The 11,207-nt window shown below is 41.3% G+C and overlaps 1 protein-coding gene across 1 annotated transcript; it reads left to right on the top strand.

Moving 5' to 3' along the window:
• Positions 1-537: 537 nt before the first annotated feature.
• LOC103907887 (C-C chemokine receptor type 4) lies at positions 538-8,041 on the top strand. The gene is made up of 2 exons (XM_009290129.2): positions 538-1,478; positions 7,993-8,041. The coding sequence occupies exons 1-2, from the start codon at positions 538-540 to the stop codon at positions 8,039-8,041; spliced, it is 990 nt and encodes a 329-aa protein (XP_009288404.2).
• Positions 8,042-11,207: the final 3,166 nt, after the last annotated feature.

The raw sequence follows: 11,207 nt of genomic DNA, 5'->3' as shown, positions 1-11,207 counted from the left end.
ATGACAAATTCCTGTTATTCATTTAGCCACTGAAGACAGCACTTACCGAAAACTCATGTCAGCTTTCAGTAAGCGTAATTTCATTAGAAGGAAGCGTCAGATGGGTTTTTATTACTGTCTTCTTACAGTGATGTTTGCCTGATTGGAAAGGTGGGTGAAATCCTGAACTGCTATGAATAGTGGCTTTGCTTTTTACCGTATTCCACCCTCTCTGATTTGATATCTGTGGTCCGTATCTTTCATTCCTATTTGCTTTCCTCTCCGCCATTTGAACAGTGTTCTGTGTGCTTGACATCCAAGTTGCACAGCGTTGCAAGGACTAAGCACAGGCATGTTAAGGACAGTACATTTTGCAAATGTGCATACGTATCCCATAATGCTAAAATAGTGTTTGAGAACCTGTAATGAGAAGTGCGCTGGAACTGCAAGTCAGTCATTGCTAGTGATTCAGGCTTGCAGAGTAACCACACGGTATTCACGCACTGAAAGTCACTGACAGTTTTATATTCTTTCTTTCTCAGGAACTGGGGAAAAAACATGAGTTCTTCAAGTACAGAGTCCTTTGAAGTTGAAATCTCAACCTTTTATGACTATTACGATAATTATAACGATGCTCCAAAGCCATGCAGTAAGGAAAGCGTCAAGAGGTTTGCAGCCTCCTTCCTACCTGTTCTGTATACCCTAGTATTCCTGGTCGGGCTCATGGGAAACATTCTAGTCATTGTGGTCCTCTTCAAATACAAGAGGCTGAAGAGCATGACTGATGTGTACCTACTAAACCTCGCTATCTCAGATTTGCTTTTTGTTTTATCCTTGCCGTTCTGGTCTTATTTCACAGTAGACCAATGGGTTTTTGGAACTCCCTGGTGTAAAATCATTTCGTGGATCTACCTGGTTGGGTTTTACAGTGGGATATTTTTTATTATGCTTATGAGCATAGACAGATACCTGGCAATCGTTTGTGCAGTGTTTTCCTTGAAAGCAAGGACTGCCTTCCATGGCTTGATTACTAGCCTTGTTGTATGGCTAGTAGCTCTTTCAGCCTCAGTTCCAGAACTTGTATTTAGAGAATCTGTTAACGAACATAATTATACTACCTGCAAGCCGAGATATCCAGGCAATTTCACAACATGGAAACTTTTTTCCACTTTGGAAATCAACATTTTAGGGCTCCTAATCCCTTTTATAGTTATGACATTTTGCTACTCTATGATCATTAAAACATTAGGTCACTGTAGAAATGAGAAAAAGAATAAGGCTGTGAGGATGATCTTTGCTGTCATGATCGTGTTTTTCTTCTTTTGGACCCCTTACAACATTGTCATTTTCTTACAACTGCTGGAAATTACGGGAGTCATTAGAGACTGTCAAGTGAGCAGGAATCTGGACTATGCTTTCCAGGTAACGGAAATCCTCGGCCTTTTTCACTGTTGCCTCAATCCAGTCATCTACTTCTTCATGGGGGAAAAATTTAAGAAGTACCTGAAGATGCTCTTTAAGAACTGGTGGTTACCTGGAGATATTTGCAAGTGGTGTGGAGTTCACATCACTTACCAGACCGAATCTACCAATTCATTCCACACACAATCTACGGGGGATCAAGACGCTCTGTAATGTCTTTCAGACCAACCACTGAACTCACCAGCAAGCAAACTGACAAAAGCAGGAACTTTGAAAAGCTAAGCAAATGCACATGCATTTAACAATAAGCTAGTGCCGGATAATTACTTACTTCAGCTTTGATTTCTGCCTCTAGATTTTCTGAATATTATGACAGAAGGTGTCCTAGATGTGAAACATGAGAGATGGACACACGAGTTTTATCTGCTGCGATTACAAATCACTGCTCAGATGTTACAGCAGCCTCAGCTCCCCGCAAAGCACTGTGCCGTGCTGCTTCTTTTTCACCAGCATCAAGATGGAGGTTGGCCTGTATGGAGGGGCAGAGGAGAGACAGCTGCTTGTCATCAGCACATGCGTGTGGAAAATATAGTCGTTTATTCAAGAAGGATGGTTATTACCGTATTTTTTTATTCTACAGTTGATCTGTGTAGGACTTGTTCGTGCTGACCCTTAGCAAGCTATTAACAGTCCCTGCTACTGTTAAATGTTTCATCTCAGGGAGAGGATATCCCTCTGTCATTAAGGACACAAAATATGTTCTTTATGTGCACAAAGACGCAAAGCAAATGTATTACATTGTGCTATAGACACGTTTTCTCTTAGGTATCCAAGTTGCCACATATGCCTATGTGTAGGTGTATATATAGGCATTTTGAATTACTTTATCACTGTAATTCAGGATAGCAATTCTGTATTTTAATTAACATAGAAAATGTTTAAAATATTTTTGAATAAAAGTGGTTTTAAAAACTTATTTTCCAGCATGTGTGAATAAATTTGAAGCATCTTGGTTAAAACTATATCTTTTAAAGTGAATGTTCTTTGTTCCAAAAGTACTTAACCCCAAGACTCAATTTTCATTCATTGGAGATGTATCTGGCAAAACAAAAGAAAGTAAAAACAGAGATTGTGTAGAAACGGTCTGTCATAGCTTAGAAACCGCACACAGTATCCTAGCATTTGATAACAGCAAAATGCGAAGAGTTTGATGCCCCAGTAGCTGCTCACAGATCTACATTATATTAATCAGAGATCTGAACAGGAAGGAAACTTACACAGCAATGTTTAGATTTTGGCACAAAAATAGTTTAAAGAGAGGCAAAAATCAGTAATGTGGTAGCAGACAAAGAGTTGAAAAATAGGTATTGGAAGATATTTCTGGTATGTCTTTTTGCTGGACGACAACCATTCAGCAGGAAGCCTTTTATTTTTCTTAGTCTGTCAATAACAAAGTGCCTGCTCAGCATTCAGGCATGGCTGCAAAGAGTAGACAAGACATTAAAATGCATCAGGAAAGGGCTAGAGAAGAAATATAAAAATACTGTAGTGTTCTCATCACCCTAAATAAGAAACGTTAAGTGGAAGCTCACCTCCATGTGACCGCTCTCGTGATAAAAGACTGAAAATAAAAAGCAGCACACTTAAATACTCATGCACGCACATATCCATCATAATTAATTTTGGGAATGCATTACCATTAGCAGTTCACTGAGGCTGACAAGCAAGGATCTGCATTAACGCAGATAATGAGAATAGCTGTGGAAGACATTACTTGCGGTAAGAAAGTGTCTCCCTTCCCAAGAAAAAGACTATAAATTCTTACTACTCAAAACCTTACAAGCTACTGAGTAAATCAGTTGGGGAAAACTGCTGCAAGGGGTGGGTTAAGCCATCCATTACCTATTTTGAAAAGGAAGAGGAAGACAAATTGCAAGTGTCAGGTGCTTCAAAGTCTCACAGATGTCATTGAACCCAACAACATGTCACTCCCACCCAAGCCAGGCACATTGTCCTCACAGATGTGATACTGATGGTGCAGGCACTGTGAACTGCTGAGCTATTCATCAGTCAAGTACACAGACTAACCTGGAAGCCAGGCAGCACATTGCAGTTATTTTTTTCTTGATCCTACTCTGTGATCCTTCTAGTCAGTAAGAATAAACTGGTCCTTTTGAGAAACTTTGCTTTCCAGACCAGGGGAAGAGCTGCCTGCGCTGGCCTAGCAAAAATGATGGTCAGCAAGCAAAAAGCAAGCATAGGCTCTTGACGACCGTGAGATAAGAGAGGTCCGGGGCTAAGAGCGGTGTTGAGGAATGGCACCGAGATGGCCAGCAGCTCGCAGGCTGGTCTGGCTCTGGGCACACACCCTGTGGTGGGGGAGGACGCTGAATCTGCTCATGTGTGGAATTAACGGGCCGCACCCAGCGGCTGTGCAGCATTGCCATAAATGGAGTTAGTGTAAAGCCCCTTTTCCACACAAAACTCAAAGGTGCTTCACATCGCTGCTCAGCTTTGTGCCCCACAGCCTGTGCACGTGTGCCTTTGGTGCAAAGGGTGCCTGGTGCAGCCAGAGCTCCCCCAGGGTGAACGTTGTCCTTGTTTCTCTGCCCAAATAACCCCTTCCAGTCCTCCCAGTAATACTTACAGCTACTCAGTGTGTGTGCTGGATGAGCAACCGAGCTCAAAGTTGTGCTCTGAGCAGGTTTGCCGAATTGGGTGCAAGAGAGAGCTCACCTTTAAGTGATAGGCTCGGGAACCCAGGTCCTTGTACTGGAGCTCACCAAACCTGGGTGGTTTCGTCCTCTGTGTCACCTGGAACAAACCTTCCTTCCCCATCCACCAAGGTACAGTGGATAATGCCACTGCTCTTTTGAGAGAGGACTTTGAAATCTGCTGATGAGAAAGGACGAGATAATAGTATTAATACAGACAAAAATAAAGCAGGGATTTTCAAAATGTCAGTTGACCAAAAGGTGTCATTTTAGCTGAACAAGAGTTTCCAAGCAATGAATGACAGTATGTACAGACCTACTGAACCATGAAAGAGAATGGATAGACATTTGAGTGAAGCAAAGCTGACTCATTTGTAAACCCACATCTTTACATCGGGGTTCCTCGGAAGGCCAGCCTGCGTCCTCTCTTCAGTTGCACTAAGCTGCCATAGAAAGGTAGACAAGGGGAAAAATCAGCTTAATTATATTAAATATAAATAATGATGAAAAGGTAAAAACAAGTTGGTTGGTTTGTTTTCATACAGCACTTAGGCCACCACAGTCAATCCCTAAACATAAAGCTGAATTACACACTTATCTTTTACTCTGGAAGACGGCTTCATCCCTTTTGATTGTGCAGAAGCGTTATGGTCGGCAGCCTCCTTCCCAGTCTGCTCCTCTCAGTGCTCCTCTGTTACTAGGATGCTTCCAGTCTAAAACTGCCAGCAGATATCTACACTCACACATTTTCCTCCAGGAGCTCTTAATGGTTTCCAGTTTTATCCAACATCTCTCTATCAACACAGCCAGAGACCAACCTCATCAACTCCCATCCCTTATGCAAATATCTCCATTTGACTCGATTTACAGCTAGAAATCAAGAGCCATTTAGTAATGTCATTCAAAATTATCATTAAAATGGTGCTTAAGGCAATGCCTACAGGGCTCAACAGGACTTTGCTACTCCAGGCACGAAAGAAGCTTTTAAGTAGGAGACTGGAAATGAATAGTCAACGTAACTGTGGTGAGATTTCTAGCATTTGCATAGCCAGTAAGACCATTCAAAGGTGATGTAGTACTGGTTGTATCTGCAGTCATCTTACTGTAACACAGCAATGATGTGTGCAGGTGCCGCTGGCAGTCATGGAGAAATCACTCCTAATGGAGCAGGCGCTATCAATGAGGAGACACCAAGTTAGATGCTTCCAGGATTATTTTCTTTTTCACAGTCATTCAGCAGCAACATCCATCAGAAAAATCAACAAAATCCCATCTTTTGTGACAGTCATTGAGTCAAAGACACTTCTCATAGAAATGAGGCTCAAAAGTGGGAAAGCCCTTTGTCTGTTCCAGACCAGCAAAATCCAAGTCCTCTGCCAATTCCTTGATGGAGCACTGGCATGACTGACCAATGCTGCTGTTCTCTTTTCCTTGGCAGAACATATCCCTCCACATATCCCTCACGTGCTCAGCTCAGAAGACGACTGCTCACAGGCCACGCTCAGGCTTTTGTCTTAATTTATTTCTGATCCTCCTTTGAACTGGTAGCATATGATATCTCTACTGAAAAGAGTAATTAATGTCTTCTCTGCTGCATCACTGCCCATTTGACCTTATTTTTAAAAAGCTGCTGTCTTATAGCTAGGGGAGCTGAGGCACAGAGCAAGAGCTCAGACATTATGAGCACAATGCACATTTTTGACAGAATCTCAGGACCCTCCTAGCTCTCCTTGGGGAGGATTTGCATTTCAGCTTGGTGAGGGGGACTCCAGGTAAGAGCTGCCCACACCGTGCCCTTTCTGGTAGCCAAATCTGAAATGGCCCAGCCAGGAAAGTCCCCATCTGGATCCAGGTTCTGCGAGAACCACCACAGGTTAATGTGAAGGGTATCTGGAGGTAAGTGGATGAAGATGACCAGCTAATATCATCTTCCAATAAAAGATGTTCTTCACTGGTGCAGATAACAGAGGGTGTTATCTGTCTTAAAACACCAGAGAGCAAAGATTCCTGTTCGCAGGTGACCAAAAGCAAAAAAAATTAATCCTCTATATAAATGCAGCCCAAATACATGATTGATCAGTGCATCATACTCCTTTAGGTTTTGTGTTGGGGTTTTTTTTTTTATTTCAAGTCATCTTGGAAAGGTTGCATTTTCTCTGGGTTTTAGTTTCTTCTTTCAGAGTAACAGCATGCATTCAGCGTATGTAGCTCAGTAACTGCACACTGCAAGCTTTTTATCAGCAGGTGTTGCAAAATGAAAACTACTAAGGCACTAACAATTTTTTAAAATTCCAAGAAGATGTTTGTTTCCTTGCTTTTGCTTTTAACGACTATAGCAAGTAATCAAGAATCTGATCTGCAAGAATCTGATCTGTTTCCACAGATATGAAACCCTCATAAAAGGCACGCTCGGTGCTGCTAGCAACCTGTAAGACAACAAAGACTGAACGAAGATTGACCTTACCAGATCCACTCTTCTGCTCAAAAGAGGCCAGTGGCATTTGATCAGCATTTTCTGAGAAGCTCCAAGCAGCCAAGTTCAGGAAGAGACTTATGTACCTGGGACAGCGATTGGAACAACAGGTGGACATTCCTGCATGAAAAGCGTTATTTGTCACTTTTGCACAGGGACTTTGGACTCCTTAAAATATCTCCACAGAAGTATTTGGGGAGGTTTGGGGAGGTAGATCGAAGAGAGGGTCCCTCCCTGACCTTTAACGTGTCACCATCACACACAAATAGAAAGAGCAGTACCAGCTAGTAGTAACACAAAAGTATCTTTATCAAAGTGAAGAAAGACCACAACAGGTATCTCTACTTGCTCATAACTGGTAAACTGAAGTTTGACAAGTAAGACCATGACCGCAGACTGACTGATTTGCCTTTTCAAGTATGTGGGAAAGGTGTAAAAAAGCATGTAGAGAAGAAAAAGAAGGATGGCTTTTCCTGTTGCTTATGCCCTTGTTGCTCATTCACAAGCACCAAGAATGGAAGGAAAATAAGGCTGGCTGATTGCAAGGAACAACAACGTTGTCTGCAGGCCTTGCAGAGAAACAGTGCTGAGAAGCTGCAGAGCACAGGTCTGCACTTGCTATCAAAAATCTTGTTTACGCTTTCTAGAAGAGTGAAACCCGTAGCACGAGGCATCACACAAAACCCTGCAATGCTAAAGAGAAGGGACTGAAGAGTTTACAAAAGGAAAGAAAAAGGAAGTTTGGATTTAGGCCGTTTTCTCCTCAGTTCTGCTTTACCAACCCATCCTCGCATAACGCAGGTCAGTACTTGCTTCCTTTCCTCAGAAATATTAGGGAACCCCCAAAAACCCCATGGGGAGGCTGGCTCCCATCTGCTCCTGGCTTTTTGCATGAGTGAGTATGCCACAACCTCCTCTCCCACAGTCACATGGAGTTGAGACCAAATCCATTCTTTTCCTCACCAGCTTAAGCTCACATTCTCCGCGCACAGCGGTCATGCAAGTAGGATGTCTGTCTGGTGACTACACTGGCAGAACATTTTGCATTTGAAGAGGCAGTTTAATGAAAATCTGAACATTGGAGAGAACAGATTTTTGATGGCAGCTGCATTGGCTAGTGATCAACACTTTTTAACCTGACGCTATTATTTGCATTTTGTTTCAGCTTCAGATTAAAACTACTTTAGAGTAAGCACAGCCTAGTTTTCAAAAGTATTGAAATCAAATATTTAATTATTTCTGCTCTGAATTCTTATTAAAATTTTATTCTGATGGGGGAAGTAATTTCAAAAGTCTTCATGTAACCAAAAATTATAGAAAGAACTCATGTATTTGTTTTATTTAACACATTTTTTTTGTTAACAACTTCAATAGAATAAATCTACCGCATTGCTCAATCAGTAGCTTATTCCACATACCCATGGGAACGTGCCAGAATTTAGAAAAGAGCTAGCATTAGAAGCAAAATTTCAGTAAAGTGATGAATGTTACTGTAGAAGATTACCAGACAGAAAACGGGTTTTTTTTGTTGTGGGTTTGTTTTTTTTTTTAATCTACTGACTTCGTTCATGAGAATTTGCCTACCAAATGAACATTTGTTGCTTCTATAGTGTAAAAAACTACAGTGTTTTATAGACTCTATCAAAATGGGACTATGTGAATAAAATTTAAACGATCAAACCTCAAATTAGCATTTATGAAAGGTCAACTCTTAAGTGATAATTATTTAACAATTTGTGTCAGGGACTGAAAAAGCAAGGTCAGCACTAGATATCCAAGATTCTGCAAAACTGTTCTTTGCGTGTTTTTTGTTGTTGTTGTTGCGTTTGGGTTTTTTTGGGGAGGAGTGTGTGTGTGTAGTTTTTTTAATTCCAGGAATGGGTTTGTACAGATGCAGGGTAACTACTAATTGTGCCATAAACAGAAAAAAAAGCTCACCTTTTCTATAAGGTAATTCACAATAAAAAACTCAGTCATAATATGACAGGATTGAATGTGGCCTGGATTTTCAGGAGGGCACATGCCCAATTCATGAACTGTCATGCCAACATAAACCACTGGGTACGTATAGGCTTCCAGGTTCCTGGAAAAATGTAAAAAGAGCTCTAGAAATGTCAACTACTTGTACAGAAATAGCTGTAGAAAAGCTGATACTCCCTAACAATGGAGCAAATAGGCAGCTAGCATCAATGTTTATTTTAGTGACACCTCCTAACAAAATCTGTCGTGTTTTCTAGACTTGAGGCTACAAGATCCCTCAAAGCTACTGCTTTGGCAAAAGCAAAACAAAACACAGTTAAAAAAAAAAAAAATCAGTGAGATCCTTCACAGCAAAAGCCACGTCTGCCTGGTCAGTGAACAGCACAAGCTAGATGTGTCTACTCCAACAAGAGCAGCGTCTGAGGACCAGGTATGTGAGACCTCGTCCAGACCCACCAGCCAGATGTGCCCTTTGAACGGAAGGGCGGTTCTCCTTTGTGACAGCAAATGCAGAGAGTCCCACGCAGACAGACCACGGTGCACAGGGGTGGAATGCAACCGGCCCCATTCGTGTTCATGCGGGCAATGCTCGTGCTTAGGAAAAAACCCATGTTTTATTACCTGCAGCTTACTAGATGGCTTCCACTGTCTGCACCGGCTTCCTTATTGTATTGGGCTACAGACTTAAACCAGGCAGAAGTATTCCAAGCATGTCCAACGCTACCTATCAACCAGAGTTGATATGCCCAAAAGAGACTGTAGCACCCTTATCCTTTACCTCTCCCTGAAAAAAAAAAAACCCAAACCCAACCAAACAAAAAAAAAAAGTGCCTTTTTTAAGGTGCTGTTTTCAGCCTTGCCAGGGATCTCGGTCAATTCAACTCCTGCATCTGCTACATGGAAATCAAGACTCTGCCCTCCTTTTTAAAACAAGGCATTTTGCAGACAAAAAGTAATACAATGAAACTAAGTATTTATTATTATAGAGACAAAAATCTGTGTATTCATTGCCACATTTCTTGCCTTGTCTCAAGACATCAAGAACTATGCATACTCTTTTATTCATAGCCCAAAAAGTTTCATCTCCTTCCACAGAAGATGAAAACAATTTCATAATGCATTATTCTAAAAAAAGCCTTTGGTTTTGAGCAATTTCTTCCTAACACTTTTTAGTCAACGGGTGATTGTTGTCCTGAATCATGAAGGTTTGCAGACAAAATCCCTACCCCTTTTAGACTTGCTTGCCTGATTTACTTCACATTTTGACATTTGTTATCAGCAGGGGGTTTCACCAATTTGCATGAACACACTAAAACAGGTAGCAGGAAAAAACTAAGTACTTCATAAGAACAGGAACATTCCTTCCAAGTCAAACCAGAATCACATTTTTGCATCAAAAGGCATACAGCCTGACAATAAGCAAGTAAGACCCAAAATCAAAACACACTGTGGAGCACAGACCAAGGCTGTTAAAAGAGAGCTGATACTTTTAAATAATCTCAATTGCTGTACACCAGTTTGCACTGCAGAGTGTGAGCTTTGGAGTTCAGGGGTGTTTTTTGCAAACTGAGTCATGGTGAGCAAGCAGCTGAATCAGCAGTCAAAGCTGAGTCTCTTCTACTGAAAAGACTTTAAAAGCACTGAAATTCCAGCTCAACTTAGTAAGAAAAAAAGACTTCACCTGAAAGTTTCAGGTGCTGAAACTCAGAAAGAGATGATCAGATATGTTCACCTTCAAAAGAGGATACAGGGCTAGACTGACCTTATTCAAACTCAGTACCATTATTCTTATATTAAAAAAATACACTTTTATTAAATAAGAAAAAGAAAACAAAGACAACAAACAATACGAGCTGAGCTCTGTGTATTTTTGAAGCCCTCAACCTCTGAGACAAAAGCATTCTCGTGTGCTGCGCCAATGGGGCAGACCCTTGACAAACTCATTACATGATGGGAATCCCTGAATGTTCTTTCACCCACCTTGCAGGACAAGAACAGCAGTGTGATTGTATTTCTGAAGGTACTTGCTCACCAGAAACCATAGTGAAACCAAACCAGGCATCATCTAGCCTTACTATTTTGTGAACAACTGAAAATATGTGATGCATATCAAGGACTGTCAGAAAAAGCATGGTTTCTACCTTGAATTGCAAGGATAAAATGGAAGACAAGACGGTGATAACCAGTTGGGGAGCAAGTACCAGCAGAGCTATGGGTATTCACAACCTTGCGGTTAGGTGGATTTTTGTTAGGATTTGGATATATTTTCCCCATCCTGCACATCCAGCCAGGGGAGTTGAATCTTCACCTCAGTTCACCTCCTTTCTTTCATGTAAAATTTTCCACTTGTAGCTATGAAAATCTGAAAACTACAGAGCTCAGCATCATTCACCTTTGCCAGTTCAGTGAGATGCAAGGCCACAGCCTGTAGTTGGTTGGTGGTGGCTGGAGGCACCAAAAGGGAGATGATTTTCTTTGCCCTCTCCACTGCCAACCTGCTTGGGTTTGAAAAAAGAAGAAAAAAAAAAAAAACCAACAAACAACCCACTATTTACTTGACACATTATTATGCTTTCCCCTCGTCTTCACAAGGCTTCTCATCCAGATCATGTTTTATAACACTGAATATTCTTGTTTGC

The sequence above is a fragment of the Aptenodytes forsteri genome, unplaced genomic scaffold (genome assembly GCF_000699145.1).
Source record: "Aptenodytes forsteri isolate BGI_AS27 unplaced genomic scaffold, ASM69914v1 Scaffold426, whole genome shotgun sequence".
Lineage (NCBI taxonomy): Eukaryota > Metazoa > Chordata > Aves > Sphenisciformes > Spheniscidae > Aptenodytes > Aptenodytes forsteri.
The sequence above is the reverse complement of the archived record's forward strand: the minus strand, read 5'-3'. Positions and strand labels throughout refer to the sequence as shown.

Bases quoted from the DNA above. Each gene is read 5' to 3' on its own strand.
- LOC103907887 (XM_009290129.2), top strand. From the start codon at position 538: ATGAGTTCTTCAAGTACAGAGTCCTTTGAAGTTGAAATCTCAACCTTT. The intron at 1,479-7,992 runs GTACCTGAAGAT...CTCAATCAGTAG, and splicing joins ATGGGGGAAAAATTTAAGAA to CTTATTCCACATACCCATGG.